The following is a 21,126-nucleotide window of genomic DNA, read 5'->3' as shown; positions in this document are numbered from 1 at the left end:
TTCTTTTTAATTCAGCCATGTTTCTGGGAAGGGTAGAATAACAGAGTGAGTGACAGTTCTGTAAGATGTGATAGCTTTGATCAGTCTCTCGGGTCCTCCTCGATACAGGTGGAGAACTGTTTTTATTTTTACTTTATTCTTTAAAAGGCGTTTATTCTTTTGTGGTGAGGTTAAGCATGATTCACATGCCACACTTCAGCTTTCCTTAACCTAACCACTCCATAACAAATAATTTCCATGACAGTAATCCTAACGCTTTTTGTTCAGGGTTGTACTTATGTATGTAGTTGTGAGATTTAGTTGCCTTCCTGTTTTTCCTGAAAAGGGGAATATCAGAAAAAAGCCCTGTATTCAACAGTTTATTGTACGCTCAGTAATTACAAACCTTGATTCCTTTGCCTCTGTGTGTGATGAGTTAAATTTGTAAAGGTAATTACTCCTCTAATTCTAAATCACTGTTCTGCATTGAGGTACGTATGACATGCTGAGTGTCTAAAAAATGCAGTCATTCCTGACAACATCGCTTGGGAGGAAATAATGCAATCGTTGCTGTAGAACACTAATCAGAGGGAAGAGGAGACCGTGTAATCTTACAGAAGAAGAGGTGGCTGTTTCATACAGAAGGGACTTGTTGCTTGCCAGTGGCTGGCTTTGCTTGGGTTGTTTTTTTTTTTGTTCAGCACAACAGGTGATCTATTGTGCAAACACTTGGCTGAGGATGGATGCAATTGCTTATCAATTTTCAGCCAGAGTATAAAGAGACTTTTTCTTGTCCCTTCTCAGAATTGCTTATTGCTGATTCATTAGTTAAATTAAGTATCTTCCTTAGTATTTATTTAATGTTGTTCATTTTTGAGCTACTAATGATATGTGCTTGGCTTTCCAGACTGATTCACTTTGCCTTCTGCTGGCCAGACTGTCATATTCACAAGGGCTGCTTTGTGCTCTTGTAACAGGTACATTTTTAGAGCTGAAGGAGACATCTTAACCTGCTTATGCAAGGAAGTTCTGGGCATCTCTTGGATTTCACCTCTTCCTTCCTGTATATTCAGATTTTGTGTCCTTGTCTTTCTTGCCCGTTACGATTGGTATGAGGCTTGTGTTGAACAGGTTCTGACTGCAGGCAGAGGGGGCGTGTGCATGTGGCAAAAGGGAGTGGGGAGGCACAGTGAGATCTTAGCTGAATTAGGGGCAGCAGATGAGTGATTGTAAACTTCTATTTTTGGCTATTCCAAACTGCAACTTTAAATATGAAGTTCTACTGTGTTATAAAAAGGGTTTTATTGTGGTATTTGCATTTAAGTCCAGAGTTCTTTAATCTGACATTAAGGAATAATTTCTTAACGCTTGACTTATCTGTAGTGTTGACCTATTGTACTGTTTTGTCTACAGTAACACTTTAGGAGACATTTTTCTAAAAATACAAAATGAATCTTTAACCACAGAATGATTGATGATAAAAGTGTGTTTCCCATCTTCCCTCTACCGCTTTTACTGTGTAAGTGGGGAGTACAGAGTGCCACAGTGTATGTCTGGATTAAAGGAGGAAAGGGACTTCTCAAGGCAGTTGAATAACTGTTGATTGAGGAAGGCTAAATTTTAATATGGAAGTGACTAATCTTTATAAGATCTAGCCCTCATCATTGAATGTGCATAGGGAAGATTGTTCTTCTTACAGTTAACCCTGTTTAAAAAAGAAAAGAGGTTTTTAAAAATTGCTGTTCAGTACAGTACTCCTGTTAGATTTTGGTCTTTTTCATTCTTTCTGTCTCTGCTTCTTCCTCTTTCTCTTCTGCCAGCTTTTGAGTTGAGTCCGCCAAAGAATATTTCTTCTTTCATTTTAAATCCCTACCACATCCTCTGGCTACTTAAACTAGAATACTAACCTACTCTTTTTCTTGTCTCTGTGGTATGCAGCCTTATCTCTTCTGGCAGCAACTTGTTTTGAAGATTTCACTGGTACATATAAAAGCTGCTTTAATTCCACCCTTGTACTGAACCTTAGTTCTTAGCTTCCTTAAATTATGGAAAAAAAATCATGTTGATGCAGATTTGTGACAGTTTGGAGAAGGCTTGGAACTAGAAGGAAAGGCTGGCTTTAACTAGAAGTTATAGATATTATCATAATGTTATCTTGACTGTTTCGGAGGAGGAGTTGTTTTTTTTTCCTCTAGTTCCTGAAATGTAACTGTTCAACCCCCTTTCCCCTCTGTTTTTCTATTTACTGGTGTAAAGTTGTCAAGGAGCTCTTAGGTTGAAGTACAAATGTAGTATCGCCCTGGATATCGTGGATTTTAGCACTGAATGTGTGAGAACTTTGGAAAAGTTAATATTGATGACTCTTAGAGAGTGTGTAAGACTAGTGACACACCTTGTCTTTGACTGCTTTTTGGGTAGCAGAGTTCAGTCTGAAATGGCTCTGCCTTTTTTATCTTTGCGTGCACGCGTGCTTTCAGGGAACTTCATAACCTCATACTTCTTATCACTTGGTGCAAAATGGGCATGGCTCTGCCAGAAGGCAGACCTACTTGCCCAGTGTATATTCCACTACAGCTGATAACCCACTTCTTGTGCCTAAGGATTGAAAGGAAATTTATCTCTGTTCTCCCAGCCTTTTGGACACGCAAATGCTTTTTCTTGTTGGCTAAGGCATTCTGTAAACAAGGCTACAACTGTAAACCCTGCATGCTGCTGAGTAGCAAAACAATTACCACAGCTTTTTTGAGAAGGGTATTGTGGCAGAGCAAGACATTTTGTGATGAATGCTGGGATTAGGGGTTTGTGTAACTGTTTCAGGCTCTTTGGTCTTACTACCCTACCTGCTTTTCATGTGTACTGTTCCCTTAAGGAGAGTGTGACAAGCAGGGATATTGTTTGACTAATTGTCTGGAGGTCCAGTGTTCAAAGGGAAGAGTTCAAAGGAAAAGTCTTGTGCTAGTCTGCAACAAACATATATATTTCTTTGTATAAATCTTTATACCAAATTCCCTGTCTTTTGCACGTATAAAATCTTTCGCTGACACTTGGCAACTTTAGTTTCCATACAGAAAGAAGAACTTGTTACTGGGAATTATTTGTCAGATGTGAAGAAATAGACACGAGTTGTGGAAACAAAAGACAGTGTGTAATGATGCGCAATTTGGAGCCATGATTAATAAAGGAGTGGCCTTGATGCTAGCTGTGTAGTTCCTCGCTATTGTGGACCTTTATACATAAATGAAACGTGTTTTAAGATCTGTCTGTCCTGTGCAGATGTTTAAGGAATTTGGATTTTTTTGAGAGAGAGAATGGGAGAGGTATAAACAAAAGTAATGTCAAAACGCACTGACAGAAATAATCCCCCCAGTGGAGGGAGGGATCCATCTACTATCTATACTCTTGACAGCCTGAAACGTGATACCTGTGAACGTTCTTTCAAAGTCTGGCAGTTATCAGAAGCGCACGTTCTGTTTAACTTCTGCAGCTGGGAATGATGTCTTCTCATGCATGCTTTTGTTTTAAACATGTTTTTAAACTTCAGGATTCACCTGACTCTTCTAAGGATGACTGTTGACCTGTAATTTAAATGTTTATTGTAATTAATTGCCTGTAACTCTTTATATAGATGGAGCTGCCTGGCCTTGCTTTTGCTGTTTGGATGTTTATTTGCTTCTGTGCATCTGTGGATGGCTATCCAAGTGGAAAAGTAAAAGAAGCCTGTGCTAGCATGATACCCTGTCACGGTAGCTCTCCACAACTGTCACCTGAGCACACCATTACAGTGAATGGGACTGAATTTAAACCAGGGGACAAAATAGAAGGTATTGTGTCAGTTACAGCTGAAGAGTTTAACTTGCTGTTTCTTTGTGTTGTAGCATGTCTTTACTCAGCTAGCTGTACTAGAGCTAAGCAGTTGAATCTTGTTCAGGTGGTCCATTTAGCAGCCATTCACGATTTGTAAGATGAGTTTCTGGTGGTCATTGTTGAAATATTTCATTCTTCCACTGGAGAGTAGATCAACTTCCTTTTATTTTTCTGCTTGCTTCAGTTCATCTGTCTGGACCAGATTTTGAAGGATTTTTCATACAAGCCCGGGATGCAGAACACCTGGATAGCCCTGCAGTTGGCTCTTTCGTGTTAGTTGACCGGAGACTTTCTCAGCTTCTGACATGTGGCCGTACCAAGGTATAGTCCAGTGTCTTAAAATGGGAGATCAGGCACTGAGGTGTTTGTACTAGACTGTGTCTGTAAGAGGACAGAGCTACCTAATCTTCTTGGCACTCAGTAAGTCTTCCAAGAAATTGATCGACTTGCAGTATAGAGGCACATCTCACTGCAACTCCGTCAGACTGTTCTTACAAGCCATTTAGACTACCCTGGTGGTAGAAGACTATTAACTGTGGCAGGAAGATGCAGCATTCATAACACAATTTTTAATTGTGCACAATGAATGTAGGGTATTCCTAGTTATTGTACTTAATATTAAAAAGAGGAGGGCGTGCTCTCTACTTGCTTTGAGGAGGAGAGTTATCAATAATTTTCCATGCTTGGGAAGGACAGAGAAAATGTCTTACAGCAAGGAAAGTTTAGGTCACTTATTGCGGTAAACAAACACTAGACTATTATCTTTGGCGTTGCTGTGTCAGTTACTGTTAATGGAGCCGTCTTAGTAACAAGTTAAATCACAATCTTCAATACCTGTTTTAGATAAATTTCTGCCTCACGTGCAAGAGATGTGAACTCGGACAAGTGTTTCAGCAACCTGCTTGAACTTTGTGAGCATGTATAGTGTTATCTGAGCTGGTGTGGACAAAGTTCTCAATCGGCCTAGATGTATTTTTTCCTTTCTCTCTGCTTCCACCGCTGCCCCCCAGTGGCACCCAATTACTGCATTCATGAGAGCTGTAAAGGCATAGGGATGTCTGGATTGTGCCCTCTGTGCTCTGGGGACTTAGTTCAGTGCTGTGTTTGATCTGTTTATCTTGTACAAACACCTCTCTGATCCCAAGACTGCTTTTGGCTTTTGTCCTCTGGAGTACTAGTTCTGTTCTCTCTGTATGGTCACTGTGCTGTCCCTTCATGCTCCTACTATTGAAAAATGGAGCATTACCACACCATTTCTGCATAAACGCTGCAGGGACTTCTGTCTCATCACTGGAGTCTTCTGGAATAAGAGACCTCTAGTTGTTTCTTTTAGCCTTGAAGTTTGTTAGTATGTTTAAATTTCAGCAGTAGACTTCATCTGAGTTGATCATGACTGATTGGGGAACAGCCAGTTGGAGTGGGTCTGTGCAGTGTCTGTTTAGGATTTAGCTGCAGACTGTGATGACTCTGAAACCTCTTTAGTGCATATCCCCTGTGTAACTCTTTATATATGTGTGTTTTCAGAATTCAGCTGTCAGTCACACAAGTAAAGCAAAAAAGAAAGACGTAAAAGCTTATTGGATTGCTCCTGGAGATGCACCAAAACGTGTACAGTTTCTGTAAGTAAATCTCATATTAGTTCTTGTTTATTAAAATGCAAATGAGGTAAACCTGTACTGCTGTCTGTGTCATAGAATCACAGAATCATTAAAGTTAGAAAAGACCTCTAGGGTCATCAATTCCAACTGCCAACCCAACACCCCCAGGCCTCGTAAACCATGCTCTGAAGTGCCATGACTACACGTTTTTTGAACGCCCCCAGGGATGGTGACTCCCCCACCTCTCTGGGCAGCCTGTGCCAGTGCCTGACCACTCTTGCAGTGAAGACATTTTTCCTAATATCCAATCTAAACCTCCCCTGATGCAGCTTGAGGCCGTTTCCTCTCATCCTATCACTAGTAACTTGGGAGAAGATACCAACCCCCCCCTCACTCCAGCCCCTCTCAGGCAGCTGCAGAGAGCGAGAAGGGCTCCCCTCAGCCCCCCCTTCTCCAGGCTAAACCCCCCCAGCTCCCTCAGCCACCCCCCAGCACACTTGTGCTCCAGGCCCTGCCCCAGCCCCGCTGCCCTTCTCTGGACACGCTCCAGCCCCTCCAGGGCCTTCTTGTCCCGAGGGGCCCAAACCTGAGCCCGGCATTCGAGGTGGGGCCTCCCCAGTGCCGAGCACAGGGGCCCCATCCCTGCCCGGCTCCTGCTGGCCACACCAGTGCTGACACAAGCCCGGGGGCTGGTGGCCTCCTTGGCCACCCGGGCACTGCTGGCTCATGCCCAGCCGGCTGTCAGCCAGCACCCCCAGGGCCTTCTCCACCGGGCACTTCCCAGCCCCTCTGCCCCAGGCCTGGGGCGCTGCCTGGGGTTGGTGTGACCCAAGGGCAGGACCCAGCCCTTGGCCTTGTTAAACCCCATACAACTGGCCTCGGCCCATTGATCCAGCCTGTCCAGGTCCCTCTGCAGAGCCTTCCTGCCCTCGAGCAGATCAACACTCCCACCCAACTTGGTGTCATCTGCAAACCTACTGAGGGTGCACTTGATCCCCTCATCCAGATCATTGATAAAGATATTCAACAGAACTGGCCCCAAAACCAAGCCATGGGGAACCCGGCTTGTGACCGGCCACCAACTGGATTTAGCTCTGTTCACCACAACTCTTTGGGCTCGGCCATCCAGCCAGTTTTTACCCAGTGAAGAGCGCACCCGTCCAAGCCATGAGCTGCCAGCTTCTCAAATGTCAAGTGTCAAATACTGGCCAGCAACTGAAAAGTATTCTTGGACTAAATGGCCTGAAAAGTTGATGCCTCTTGCATGCTGCAAAGTCTACATTGATGCAGACACTTGTTCTTTAGGGAAAGCTTGGAGATGATTAGTTAGATTTTTGCAGGGAGGGTAGAAGGGGATTTGGAAGCTCATTTCCTTAGTATTTCTGGTTAACTGCTCCCTTCTCATGCTTGTAATATACAGTGGTAAGTATCATCTTCTGTGCTTGTACCTAACAAAATGGCGTGTATATCCTCCTGTTACACTGCTAGCTTTTGGGAACTAATGGATAAAAATCTATGTGACTCTTCTCTGAGGCTGTAATCTGTGCTACAGGTGTGAATGTTTCTTATATCCAGGAGAGCATGCAGTATTACACTTGAAAATTATTTTTCCTCTGAGATTTCTGCTATTTTCCTACTTTATGCAGATCTCTATCATTTTAGGTATTAAAGATGGGGGTTTTAGAAATAAGTCGAACAAACTATAGAAGCTTTTCATTTTTCCTTTTTTTTTTTTTCAAAGTCACAATCAGCTGTTGATGTGTACAGTAATGACTCTGTGTGTTGTGCTTTTTTTTAAGAGCTACAGTTGTGAAGAAATACAAGATTTTCTGGGTGAAGATTCCTGGTCCTATTGTTTCTCAGCCTAATATACCATCCCCAACAACACCCTTGCACGCAACGTCCCAGGCTATATCAACTTCACACCCAATTTCCTACTTATCAAAACCAGTAAGTAATTATAAACCTAAATAATGCTGTCTTTAATGCTTGTGATATTGAAATTGAATGAAATCACATTAATGCAGCCTATTGACAGAAAGGGAGAGATGATGGATGAGTGTAACTTGGATGTCAGAGACCAAGAACATAGACAGCTACCCTGTTGTGTTAGTCGAGTTGCCTGAACTTGTGTGGGTTAAATGTTGTCACGCCACACACAGGTAACCATTTATAACTCAATGGTCAGAAAATATTATGCATACCTGGTAAGAGAGATGAGAAAAGACTTGCTCTGGTCTTGACTGATAACTTCCTATTTGGTAACTGCAGGCTCAGAAACTTCCTTCTACGAATTCATCTGTGTTACTGACTTCTGTTACCGATTCTTGAATGGATGGAACAAGCATCACTTTTTGACCCAGAAGTGTAACTCCTAATCCATGTGTTTTCTCATTTGTGTATCAGTGGAGTTGCTACTTCAAAAATGAAACAAAAAGCTGACTTCCCATCTTTTCTCCCTCATCCTACAGCTGATATTACCTCTCTAAAAATTAAACCAAAGGAAGTTTCTCTAAATTTTTTACTTTCTTTTCAAAATTATTCTATTATAATGTCTTTGAAGTGAAAATCCAACTTAAGTAAAAGTACAGCTTGGAACTTGCCACTGTTTTAGTCCTAGGGGTAATTGTAGGGATAGGTTAAGAAATTGGTACGTAGACATAAATGGCATTTTTTTGCTGTTCCGTGTATGGTTTCTTCTAGAATGTGGTAGAAAGGGAGGAAAAGAGGGGAAACTCGTTGCTTATGACTTGTTTGTTTGCTTGTCTAGTTTAACACATCAGGTTGTGGAAGTATGAAGTTCTGCATTAGGAACCCTTCAAACTGTGATCCTGAAAGTGCTTCCTGCTTTTTTCTATCCTTCCAACAAGAGAAGAGTTCAGTATTTATTGAAATGAGTGGTCCAAGTGAAGGATATTTAGCATTTGCGTTGTCCCATGACCAGTGGATGGTGAGTGTCCTGTTCTGCTTCTTTAGTTGCTTTTGTGATCTTAGTAAAGTTTGAATGGTAACCTAGCGAAATGTGCATATGGAAAATGGAAGTGCTGCCAGATGTCACACAAAGTAACTTCTCTCCCACAGTGCTGAAGCACAGGTTGTCTTTTATAGGTGGATATTCAGTCTTAGCTCTGGACTGACTATCTGCAGTAGAATTTCCCTGTGGATATCTGTCTTAAAACCCAACCTGTCTGATTGCGCAGTAACTGACTGGAATTACTGGTTAGATCAATCTTTCTTTGTTACTTAGCCAAAAACCTTCCTGTCAGAGGCTGAGTTGCTATGCTTTCTGAAAACCATTTGCATTTCATTATTGTTTGTACAGGAGTGACTCCAATCTTAAACTGTTTTAGAGATCCTTTTATCTAGTTGATGTTAAAGTGGAGGCCCGATGCTGTTGGCAAATGCATAATCCATAAACTAAGTGTTGCACAAAGGAGATGCTGTTCATATTCATGACCCTAGTGCAAAAACACTTGGTTCTTAACAATACTTTGTCTTTACAGCTGAGAGGAAAACTAATTTTTAACTGAAGAGGGTTTTAAAGTAACATCAATGTCCAATTCTGTCTTGTCTGGTTAATTCAGTAAATTCTAAGTAACTAAAGAAACTTCTGATAATATGGTTGTTACCCTTGGTGGGGGGTGTGTGTGTGTAAAGCATAATATGCCTTACTATGTGTCATCTGTTTGTCTTAGTGCAGTTCCTTTGTAATACTGAAGTGTTTGAAAGCTGGGAAATAACAGCTTGACAGCCAGAGAAATCTGTCTCAGGTCTTGTTGCATATATTAAATCCAAGAGCTTTTGGAGACTGCCAGTAGTGGTTTTTATTGGGCTTATAAATACCTTTTTCTTTTAAACTCTCCAGGGTGGTGATGATGCATATCTGTGCATTAATGAGGACCACCATGTTCATGTAAGCACTGCCTATCTGAAGGGGCGAAGTCCTCCTGTTTTGGATTCAGAGGTATGTTTGAAAACAACTAAGATGCTTCCACAAATGTAGGTTTGAAGTAATGAATAGTGTGCCGCTGCTTTGTGCGTTTATTTTGCACAGCAGCTGTAAATAGTAAGGTGGATCCATAATTCTTTAAAGTGAGATTGGTTGGGCTCTTGCTTCCTGGTAAATGTTACCTTTGGAAGTCTAATTTTTAAAAATAAGTCACATGGTGGGGGCTTACTGTGTTGAGGAACTGTGTGCCCATTATTACTCTGTCCCTTTGCTAGGGCTGCACTTGCAAACAATGTGTCTTGGGTTACAAGTTGGAAGGGAAAGGGAGATTGTTGTTATGAGCTGGAAAAATTGGTGGTAGTAAGTCCAACCCTTATGTTGCTCTGTTGACTTACTGACAAGAAATTGGTATGCAAGAGATTTTTATTCCCTTCCCTGCCCCTGCTCATTGCCATTCTTTCTTTGTGCAGCAGTGACACTCTTGTCTGTTGCAGGGTTACTTTTAAGCCTATTACTCTGCCAGTCTGAATAGACTGGGTAGGGTATTGAATGTCTCCTCTTTCACAGAATGCCCTTGAAGATGTGTCATGGAGGCTTGTGGATGGTGTTCTTCAATGTTCTTTCAGAAGGAGTATTCGTCTTCCTGCTTATAAAGGGAGATTTAATCTGGATGCCAGTTACTACATCTTTCTGGCAGACGGGGAAGCTAGTGGAGGTAAACTCGACTTGCACGTGGTGACTTCTCTTTGAACAGCCCTAAATGAGTTGGTAACACCGAGGTAGGATATGGCTTAGCTGGGAATTAGTGTCTGAACTAAGGTTTCCAAGTTTGTGGAGCTTAGTCTAGTCATCTTCAGTGCCTCTCTGGATCGTGGGTTTGCTTTTGGAAGTTGTAGTAAACTTACTCGTGTGTGTTGTATGCCCACTTGATGCTAGGAAGCGTCTTAAGAGCTGGCCACATCTTTTTGAAATGGAGACTAGCATCAATGGAAATTATTCTTCACATCTTGTGTGTGGTGGAGGAAGGTATTTTCTGTAGAGGGGTGAGCTGGTTCTTGTCATCTAAGCTGTCTTGCATACTTAATGTACATCTTAGGTTCTTACCGTATTGTGTGTCAGAAATTTAGTTTGTGTGATTATGCTGAGTGGCCACAACAGGGCCTGCATTCATAAATAAGAAGTGGGTACACTTACAAGTGCAGTGGCTTTCATCAGACCTAAACAAATCACTTTGTGTCACTGCTTAGGTGGACTAATACACAAACATCGTCGTCAGCCTCTGATCACCAATGGAATGTACAACGTCGCAGGCCTTCCTCAGGATATTGGAGGTTCCCGGTCCCCACGACTTATCAAGGCTCATGGTAAGCTGCAACTTCTAGTTTTATCTTCCAGTTCTAGACTTGCTGAGACTGGAGAGCTAAGCTTTCCTTGTTATTACAGAGTAAGTATTTCCTCTTGTCTTTCTGGCATTCCTGTTATATACAGTATTGGCTAGCAAGAGCTGAGACTGAAGGCAGAAGAAATTTTTAATTTTGAGGGCAGTGTTGTTAGATTCCTTTGCCCAGGAAAATTAACCTGGATTTGCCTTTTCTCTCAAGTTTAGAACTAGGACTTGTTTCTGGTTACCTCTTTTTCTCTGATTTAATTTGCTCTAGTTGCATTATTGGTTTAACTTTATTTGAAATGAGAATCCCCTCGACTGACAGTCCAGAGCCATTGAAGTTAATGAGAACTTTCTCTGACAGTACTGGCTTTTAAAGCAGGCCCATGAGAGAACTATCCCTCATTCTTTGTCAAACAATCTGTAAAAAATGTCACCTTTCATCCTCTGATGTCTGAGCTGGAGACAGGACAGCATCTCTCACCAGTATGTACTGACTGTACTAGCACATAAGAAATGCACAGTAGCCAGAGCTGCTCTGTCATGCTCTGTGGGCATAGCATGATTACCTTTATATGGATGTTTCTGCCCTCTAGCAAGATAAATGCTATAAAGCTGTAATCTGAACCAGGTGATTGAAAACCTATCACTGGTAAATTCTGACCAAATGCATACGGACTATAATATTGCAGAGTTTTGAAGCTGCATTCACATGCAGCTAAATTACTTGTGTTTACCTTGTATTTTTTCAATTTTCAGGAGCGCTAATGTTTGTTGCCTGGATTACCACAGTTAGTATTGGAGTTATTGTTGCACGATTCTTCAAACCTGTCTGGTCACATTCATTCCTGTTTGGAAAGGAGATGTGGTTTCAGGTGAGCAAAATCTCTCCATATCTCCAGCTGTATTGTCTAGCTTTAGTCTAAGCAGAATTATAAGCCCACTAGATCCAAGAAGAGATTAAAGAACGATAAAAACATGCTATGTTTAATCTTATAAAATGGAACAATTACAAATCAGAAATTCATCTACTTTACTAGTAAAGCCAAGTTTAAAGAGGACACTAAGAACATCTTTGACTGGAGATTTGTTAAATATATTTTAATGGCATATTAAGAAAGCTGTAGTGTTTCTAAAAACAAACTTAACTTTTCTAGGTGCATCGTATGCTTATGTTGACCACAGTCATGCTTACAAGCATTTCTTTTGTGTTGCCTTTTATATACCGAGGAGGTTGGAGCCAAGTAAGTAGGTGCTTTTGTTTGTTAACTCAAATGTAAAGGTTGGACCAAGTGAATGAGAAGCAGGTCCTCTGATGACTTCCTTGTTACAACTGTTGTTGAGGAAATTGCTGTGAAAGTTTCCCTTGAGTAGGCTAACTTCAGATCCTAGTGACGCAGAAGAGGAATGTTGCCTTTTTAAACTACAGTTGAAAAACTTTCAGTACTTTCCTTCCTTCCTCTTTCTCCCAAATAAAGTCCTTGTTCAGTTTATGTACTAAATCAGCCTTCTTCCCTTTTCCTTAGAGAACGTGAATTTGGGAGGGGAGTGAGGATAGATAGGATGGCTGACTTGTTAATGTGGTAAACCTGCTGGGAATAAGTGTTGTTACGAACTTGGACTTGAGTTACTGTACCCAGTGATTAAGCTTAGTCTGGAAATTTAGATAGAGACTGTATACCTGTTGCAGTTACCTGTATAATATTTGGTGCAAGGTGATACCAGAAATGGGAAAGTCTAGAGAGTACATGAATTAAAGGTGGTAGAAGAATGTGGTCACAAGTATGAGCTGTGGAAATTGAGTAAAATGTTCTAGGGTTAAGATTAGAACAGATTGGGTGAGCTGGCAGTAGTTACGAAATAGGCCTCTCCTGAAGACGCAGATTGAGGATGAAGAGCTTGGAGCATAGCTTCTACAGTCATATTGCTCTCTGCTCTTCAGCTGGTAGAATTTCTCAATACAGGAAAAAGGCAGGACAAACCCTGGGCAGACTTCCTGGTGTCTCGTGCTGCCAAGGAGAACCGTCTCCACCCAGCTGCAGTGCAGCTTGCTGTCTCTTGCCTCTGCCAGCCTAAACACAGTGCTGCTCCACCATTGTAACTTACTAATACAAGCATAAATAAAATTAGCAACTTTCTGGTATGCTTTGTATGTCTTTATGTAGATGTGATATTAAATAAAAATGTTCTGTGTTTAGCAAGCAGGTTTTCATCCCTATCTTGGCTGTACTGTGATGGCTCTGACAGTCTTTCAGCTGCTTTTGGCAGGTTTCAGACCATCTCGTCATGCACCAAGGTACTCACAACTAACTCATTGTCACAGCCACAGGATTTAATATGCCTGTTTCTTTAAAAATTATTTTTTACATTGAAAAGATATCTTTAAAGTAGATAACAATGTTCTTTGATTTATTCCCCCCGCCTCCAAAATACGTAATCAATAAAATGTTTTTTCGTTGTTTTGTAGGAGGCAATTATTTAACTGGTTTCACTGGAGTACTGGTACAACAGCTAGAATACTGGCTGGTGAGTAGGAGTAATACTTGTCACTCCCTTTTAAGTGATTTAAAGGAACTTTGTTCATTGTCTGGGCTATTGCTAGTCTAAAACATCTATGGACATCCAGTCCAGGCATCTCTGAAGACTCTTTCTCTTGCTGGCTATCTTCTGTGTGAGTTATGAGTGGCAATGGGGTTCAGCTTTAGGGAGAAAAAGGGACTGTATAAAACCAAAGAGATTATAGAGAGACCTGAAGGATCTCTGTGATGAGGACCTTGAGTAATTTCTTTTTGTCTTGGAAGATTTGAGGATGGTGTTCTTGCAGTAGCGTAGTTCAATGCTATTTAATGGGGGAGGGGAAACTCACTCATAGAACCAGAAGCTGGGCTTAATTCTATTAATAGTGACAAGTTTCCACAGGCAGCTTAAGCACAAATGTTGTGGTGACTGTGGTCTTGTTGGTAGAGCCACAAATGCTAGTGTTTGTGTGACTGGGATGTGATAGGGCACCAAGCAGGACGAAAACTGTCTTGGCCTTCTCCTTTCCTCCCTGCCTTCCCCCTCATGCTGGCCAAAAAAAAAAAAAACACCCAACAAAAAAAAAAAACCACAAAAAATACCACCACAAAAAAACCAAACCACCAAAAAACCCCAAACAAACTAAAAACCAAAAAAATGCAAACCACGACACTCCAACCCAAAACCTCTTTTAACCTCACCCCCCAAGCAGTTGTGGGCAGTTCATGGGAAATCTATTGCCAAAGGTGTTGAGAGCATTTTTCAGTTACCCTGATACAGTGCTCTTAGTGTCTTTTTATCTTGTTTTTGCTGACTAGTGGTAACTATGTTCTTGGGAATGGATCTGCCAGCACTTGACCTACCAGACCCCTGGGACACCTATACAATGATTGGTTTTGTAGCTTGGCATGTCAGTATTGATGTCCTTCTGGAAATACACAGCTACTGTCTCATACGTAAAGGTACAAACCCAACAAAGCTTCTTTGTTACCTTGCTTGCTGACAATTGTGCAAAAGAATGTAACATAGCGGGTTGAATTTCTGGATGTGTTCTTTGGCCTCTAACTTGGAAGCTGAAAGGGAATACCCCTCGAGTAATGGTGTTGTATTATCTGTAATGGTGTTTTATTATCTGTACAAAGTAATATGGGAGTAAACCAGCTTTTAAGTCCAAAGTGTTTTAGAAAAATTGGTTTTGTGCTATTTTAAATAGTAGCCTCTTATTTCTCAAACCACAGTTCATAGGGGCAGACTGAAATGTGTAAGTATTTTCCAAGAATCTGTCACTGTCTGCCATGATTTTGATCCCAGGTGGGTAGGTAAAGTCCAGGTTAATTCATGCAGATTTAGTCTGCATTTGATTGTGACAAACTGCTGGTATAAATGGCTGTTATTGCATGAGCAGAATGATCAGAAACTTGAGCACAAATGCTTGCAGTTTGGAGTGAAGAGGGGAACGAAGGTGAAATCCTGACTCCAATATGTCTCGTGAAGAGACTGGTAGTAACTTTGTTGGAAATTCATAGCTTCACTGACTGGTGGCACTGAGAGGAGATCACTGTGCACATGTAAACTACCAGTATCTGAGGCAGAGATGAGACATCTGCAGAATTGAAGAAGCATGATTAGTTAAGAGGCTGTGTAAGGTGGCACATGAAGAAGGAGTGATTATAAAAGATGTGAATGTAAATTTGACTGCAGTAATTACTTTCTAGAAATAGAGAAATGAACCTGAAATGTTTGAACAATGAATGTTCTTGTGTTGGCTAATGGCAAATACTTCTTAAAGAAATCTAGTTATGCTGAAATGAAAAGGTTTTAGGTCAGACAAATGTTTTGTTCAGCTCAAAACTCAGTGTTTTGATGATTCATTCTAGCAAAAGAGACAAAGGCTTTGCCATGTCAATGTGCAGAAGTTAATTTTTGTAGGCCAGCTCCAGAATAATTTTTCACTTGCGCTCTAAGCGTGATAGTACAGGTCATGAAAAGTCAAATGAGACTTGCAGGTGCTTCTCAGATTTGATGCTGTATAAGACTTAGTTACTTAGTCACAGGATCAAGACTTCTGCGGTATAAAAATGGAAAACCCCTTTCCTCTTAAGAGCCGGCTTAATTTTTTTTTTCTGCCCACTAACAGTTGAAGTGATAGAGGATGACAGAGTGCAGATACTGCAGTCACTTACATCTGCAGAGGCAGAGGTAAGTTGCAATTTTGTAAATAACTACTATAAGATGGGGTGATTCTTTGTTTAAACCAATAAAAAGACTGACGCTTCTATGGCTTTTCTACTCCTTCTCTTGCAGGGTCGTCTGTTTAAACAGATTGTGTTAACCATCTATATCTGCGGAAATATAGTATTCCTCATTGCCTTCCTGGCAGCAATCAACCAAATATGAAATAAGTCACTGAGAATTTTATGATGAAATATTGTGCAGTTGAAAAACCTGTGAGGGATGCTTTCTGTTACAACTTTTCCCTCAGCGCTTCCCTGGAGATGTAATTGAAGAGTAATAGCACACGTGTGTCATGCTTGGTGTTAGGGAGAACTTGAACTCAAATCTGTAGGATGCTGCAGTCCTGCAAAAGCTGTCTTCTGATGGGACTTTTAATGGGAGCCTTTGCCTGAGTAAGGAATTAAGTCTGTTTTTTAAGTGCGGTAATTAATTGAAGCGTATAGGTTAACATGACTGAGAAGATGTGCTGAAAATGCTGGTTGGATAGTCAGTTCTCTAAACCTTTTGCAAATACTATTGGGAAAACTGGAAAGACTGTTCCGGAATCTTATCGTATCTGTACACTTTACTGTGTTCTAATGGCACGTGATGTGACAACTTCCTGCTCATGACAGTTTTGTGCATTACAAAAAAAAAAAAACCCAAACAACAAACAAAACCCCAAAGAAACTGTAGTGAAAACTGTCACAAATGCAGGCTGATGCATGAGCTAAATGCTGTTGTCTGTCTTTGCAGTTAAATGCAAAAAATACTCTCTCTGCTCTAAGAGCAGTACAGTTACACAAGCATATGGGTTTGGGAACTTCAGTCCTCGAGTACAACCACCATTTGCCTTACTCAAAATACTGTTCTGTCCCGTCCCCCTCAGTGCTCCTAAACCATAAGGAGAAAACATGTTTGCCATGTAAGTGCATTAAAACCAGTTGTACTTATCCAAGACTCAAACAGTAAGAACCTACCTGTGTCTATGGATTTCTGTGTTTTGCTGTCTTTGGATGCTTGTGGCTTCTGAGTTACTTCTTTGTATGAATAAGATGGATTTATGCCACTTGATGCTTAGATGGAAGTGAAAATATTTGCTCAGGAATGTTGCAGTTTTATTTGCACTATTGAGCGAAATGTAGATCGGGAGTTGGTTTGACTTCAGGAAAAACAGCTTCTGTTAATGTTAAGGGAAAGTCATTTGAGCTGGCTTGTCTAGGAGACAGGACTGTCTAAGAGTATGGGAGGGCATTTTTTTATTTGTCAAAAGATTTATCGAAATAGTGAACTAGCTGCAGGGAATGGAAAGTGACTATATTGTTTAACTTTTTAGTGTAGTATGGAAGCGTACTCTTGAAATGGCATCTCAGAATTGAACCCTTAATATGCCGTGCAGTGCTTTGCATTTGTGTTTTTGCAGCTCTGAGCAGTTTGCTTCCATGCATCTTCGTTTTTTTGATACTGGAAAGTATCGGTTTTTAGTTTTAACACTCCAAAATATGTCTTCAGGCTAGGGCTACTAAGCTACCTGGGAATAAAGGTGTTGGAGGATTGGAGAGAGTAGTAAATAGTGAGCCCTGGCTTGGTAAAGACTATTACAGCAACATCTCTCTACTACCTGACAGCCAGCTCTAAAATACTTGTGTATGTGGGTCAGGTAGTAGTTCTTTCTATTTACTAAAGCTGTCTGTTTCTGTCTCTTCCTTCATCTCCCCAAATCCACAATGCAGCCCATCGCAGAGACAAGTCATATTCAGAAAGCTACAAGTTCGTAGTCAGTGATCTTCTTTTTTGCTGCTTTAGTAACTGGTTTAGCCAAAAGAGTGTTTATAGAGCTGGGATTAATCCCTCTGACAGCGGCAGAATGCATGTAAGTATAAGCTGAATTGTCCCCCTTCCCCCTGGAAGCTGGAAAAATCACGTGCAGATTGGCAAAGGGGGACCATGAAGAAATATGGCAAAGGCCAGGCTGAAGGGCAAGAAGTATATTGTGAATTGTGTGGGTTTGGGGTTTTTTTAGAGAACTTTGATCTCAGAAGCCTGGGAATCACAGGCCTGTCTAGTGCTGGAGTTTTGGGGACTGTTTCGTATACCATGAGTTTATAGAAGAAAGTCTCTCAACCTAGGCACAATTGATGGCTTTTTAAATTAAAGTCAATGCCGGATTCTTTCTGTAATACAATAGCTGTACTGTGTGTTGTTTCATTTGCATGTGGCAACGAGCACAGGGTTTTTAAAACATGAATGTAATTATCTTAAAAAAAGATTTTCTCTTTTATTAAGGTGGAAACACTATCAAATAGAAACTAGAAAGAAAAGTCTTGCCTAGCAGCAAAATGGATCGTCTCTTTTCTTTGTAGATGACATTTTATAAATTAAAGCTATCTAAATGCTTCCTGCAGAAACCTGTATTGATATTGAATGTTAAAATAGTTTCTCTCTGTAATGCAGAGTTTCTTTTCCTCAAGAAGAAAAAAAAAAATCCTTGTTCAACATCTAACACAGCTTCAAAGTTGTCAAAATTGTCAGTTGCTGTTTGGATAACTTGGTCCTTCCCAGCGCTAGCAATATTGCATAGTTTCTTACATGAGGCCGTACGTGCATTATTGTAACTTATTTGATGGAAAAACCTGTTAATTTTGCACGGTGTTTGTTCATACCACCACTCCTGCCCTCTTCCTGTGTGACTAGGAAGAGGAAGCAGTGTACCACTGTATTCTACTGACTTCTAAAATTTCTGGTATACGCCTTTGAGAAAAAAGAAGAAAAAAATCTATGGAAGTGTTTGATATCAGCAGAAAAATAGGTGACAGGCAGAAAAACCGGTTCTAGAGACACTGGCAGCTGCTGTATATTTTTTTTTTCTTGAGTGATAAAAAATTGCATAGAAGAAAATTCCCATTGCTTCACTTCATAAAGGAATACCACTGAAGTCAAGAAAACGTCTTCAAAAGAAGACATCAGGAAGATTTCAGTGTTCTCTTTTACTCTCTGATTAAACTTGCGATGACAAATCAACATTAGCCTGTCTCTTTTTGGGTTCTTCTAGACAGGGAAACACTCCCTGTCCAGTCTAAACCTGTGATCAGTCTCACAACAAGTAGTTTACTGTTCTGAGTTGTTAGGTACAGCCTCCAAACACTGGTCATCTGCTCTTGACTTAACTACACATCATGTTTCTTGCATATGTTTTGAATGAAAACTGATGCGAATAGCTCGAATGCACTGGAATTCACTGCTACTTTGCTTTACTTGAAATTTTTTTGCTAGCTGGCATGTAGGCTGCTGAATGAACTTGGAAAAGGTGTGCTTTGTTTCTCTTCCTTACACGGAAGGCTACACTGTTTTCTGTTTTTTGTAAAAAATCTCAAGATGAGGAGACTTCATACTCGATGTAATAACGCCCATGTTTTTCCTTTACCCAGGCTTGGGAAGGCAAGAGTGAGATTGCCTGCCTTTTGTTTTCCATCACGGTTTGTAACACTACGTGGCGCTCTTGTCCAAATAACAGCAGTTTTATTTTGCTTGCTTTCTTTAATCTGTCAGGTGGTTGACACAGGTAAATGATGTCCGGAACAGGATCTGTTCCTAGATGAACTAATAAAAAAATTCTCAAGCTTTATGAAGAAACTCGATCTTTACTTTCAAGCCAGTTCCTACAGATAGACATTTTGAAATGGGTGTTTACTTGACATCTATGCTTAAGCTTTTGTTTGAACAGTTACGTCCTGTTTTCTTCTGTCATGTGTGTGAACTGTGCTCTACGTGGGTACATCCCTTTTCAAACAGCAATCATTGAGGAAAGACTGCAATCTTCTGCGTTTCAGTGCAGAAGTTAATATCTCGGTGATTTTTAGACCTTCAGCACAGAGTGAAGTAAGAAAGACTCCAAGTGAACAGAAGGATGATTAAGAGGGATGGTCTGCTAGTAATTCTGAGAAATTTTTTGCTCACATCAGTCTGATCTCCACCTCTCTAAGGGGTATGTGTGAAGGGGAGAGCTGTTGTATTCACTTACCTGAGGGGTGGCACAATAGGATTGACACAGGACAAGTGCTTCGGAACATGCTTGGTACCATCTGTTTTAGCTCATACATGAGCTAATTCAAATCCCCATATATCTTCTGCTGGTCTTCCTCACAATGTGCAAAAGTGACTTTAAGTATTTCAAACCACCAAAGATGAACATCTGTGTGACACTGAACCAGGTGTCTGTGGTAGTCATCCTGGTCAAGTGATACTGTGCTAAGAGGGACCCCAGCTTCGGCTTTGTTTCCAAGAGACTTTTGTTCTGCTGGGCCCTAGAAATCGTTCAGCTTTAATGATGAATTGGAATTTTGCATGGCATCTGTACTGACATGTGAAAAAGATGATTTGCCTTCTTGTAATTCTGTTCTTGTTGCTCTGGGATGTGGGAAAGCTCTGGGCTCAGACGATGAACCTCTCTGCTTCCCAGAAGAACACAACTCTTGAATGCTCCATTTTGTGTCTCTGTTCCTCCAAATTAATGACCTGATATCCTTGCTGCTACGATAGCTAGTGTATTAGTGTGGGACAGTTCATATTCATCTGGCACAAATGGAGTAGTTTTAATACACGTGACATCAGAATTGCTAAATGGCAAAGCAGAGCCCAGGACTGTCCCTGGAAGTGGTGGTAATAAGTGCTTAGAGCAAGACAGTGATATTTTCCCCTGTGCAGCAAGATGTCCTTGCTACTTGCCAGAATCTGTGCAAGGATGTCCTAAACTAGAAACTGCAGCTGGATCGTGAGCTTTTGTAGTGGTTGAATTTTATCTGCAAAATGTACAATTAATTATTTTAAAAAAAACCCTGTTAATACTTTTGCCCTCCCATTTAATCAGTCATTGTAAGAAAGTGCTCTTGTTTTTTGTTTTAAGCCTGCTTCTTGGTGCTGTTGTTTACTGATCTGTATTTTGTTTTTTACCTTCCTGCCTTTATTGCAGTTCTCTAGGCCTTTCATTTCCATGCCTTTCTGCCTCTTTTCCCTGTATGACTGCTGCTGGATTTAGCCATTTCCCACTTCTGATAATCTTCACTACCCTCCTCTATTTGTCTCTTTGAGGTGGGGTAACCAAACTCTACTCAAGTTGTAAATATAAAGTGCTGTTGCCACAGTTGTGTTTTGATTTGTTTTCCGTGCCTTCCATAATGAGTCCTAAAGCTCTCTTTGCTGTTGTGGTTTCTGAGCATGGAGTTGATATTTCCAGAGGACAATATAAAATAATGCCAAGGTGTTTGTCTTCCCAGCCGAGAGGTTCATGACACCAGCTTGACAGCTAGTCCTTGTGCTGTGTGTGGTTAGGGTTATTTCTGTTTTTTTAACATTACTTTTCACGTATTGGTAGTGAATTTTACCTGTAGATTTACTCTGCATTCCCTATTGTGAAGTCTCTCTTTGGTCTCCTTTCTTTTAAACTACTTGGAAAAACATAATGTTGGCAGCAGCATTTTTGACCCCTTTTCCAGATCGTTTAAGTTTATTGGGGAAGATGGGGTGAGAGTCCATAGCAATCTGCCGCTGTTATGAAAACTGCTCATGACTGCTTCATATCATTCTCTCTCACTTTTTGGTGTATCCTGTTAAGAACCTTTAAG

The 21,126-nt window shown here is 40.8% G+C and overlaps 1 protein-coding gene across 7 annotated transcripts in view; it reads left to right on the top strand.

The window, feature by feature from the left end:
- FRRS1 (ferric chelate reductase 1) overlaps window positions 1-18,526 on the top strand; it is a 32,331-nt gene extending 13,805 nt beyond the window's left edge. For all 7 annotated transcript variants that reach the window (XM_075098203.1, XM_075098209.1, XM_075098204.1 and 4 more), the window contains 15 exons: window positions 3,605-3,800; window positions 4,028-4,164; window positions 5,368-5,462; window positions 7,241-7,391; window positions 8,212-8,391; window positions 9,307-9,405; window positions 9,958-10,105; window positions 10,638-10,754; window positions 11,534-11,649; window positions 11,932-12,018; window positions 12,973-13,070; window positions 13,242-13,300; window positions 14,110-14,253; window positions 15,429-15,490; window positions 15,596-18,526. In XM_075098203.1, the coding sequence (XP_074954304.1) occupies window positions 3,605-3,800; window positions 4,028-4,164; window positions 5,368-5,462; window positions 7,241-7,391; window positions 8,212-8,391; window positions 9,307-9,405; window positions 9,958-10,105; window positions 10,638-10,754; window positions 11,534-11,649; window positions 11,932-12,018; window positions 12,973-13,070; window positions 13,242-13,300; window positions 14,110-14,253; window positions 15,429-15,490; window positions 15,596-15,688 (1,782 nt within the window). In that variant the 3' untranslated portion in view covers window positions 15,689-18,526. The remainder of the gene's footprint in view (window positions 1-3,604; window positions 3,801-4,027; window positions 4,165-5,367; window positions 5,463-7,240; window positions 7,392-8,211; window positions 8,392-9,306; window positions 9,406-9,957; window positions 10,106-10,637; window positions 10,755-11,533; window positions 11,650-11,931; window positions 12,019-12,972; window positions 13,071-13,241; window positions 13,301-14,109; window positions 14,254-15,428; window positions 15,491-15,595) is intronic.
- Window positions 18,527-21,126: the final 2,600 nt, after the last annotated feature.

This window comes from Phalacrocorax aristotelis, chromosome 6 (genome assembly GCF_949628215.1).
Source record: "Phalacrocorax aristotelis chromosome 6, bGulAri2.1, whole genome shotgun sequence".
NCBI classification, from domain to species: Eukaryota; Metazoa; Chordata; class Aves; order Suliformes; family Phalacrocoracidae; genus Phalacrocorax; species Phalacrocorax aristotelis.
This window is presented reverse-complemented; position numbering and strand designations above follow the sequence as displayed.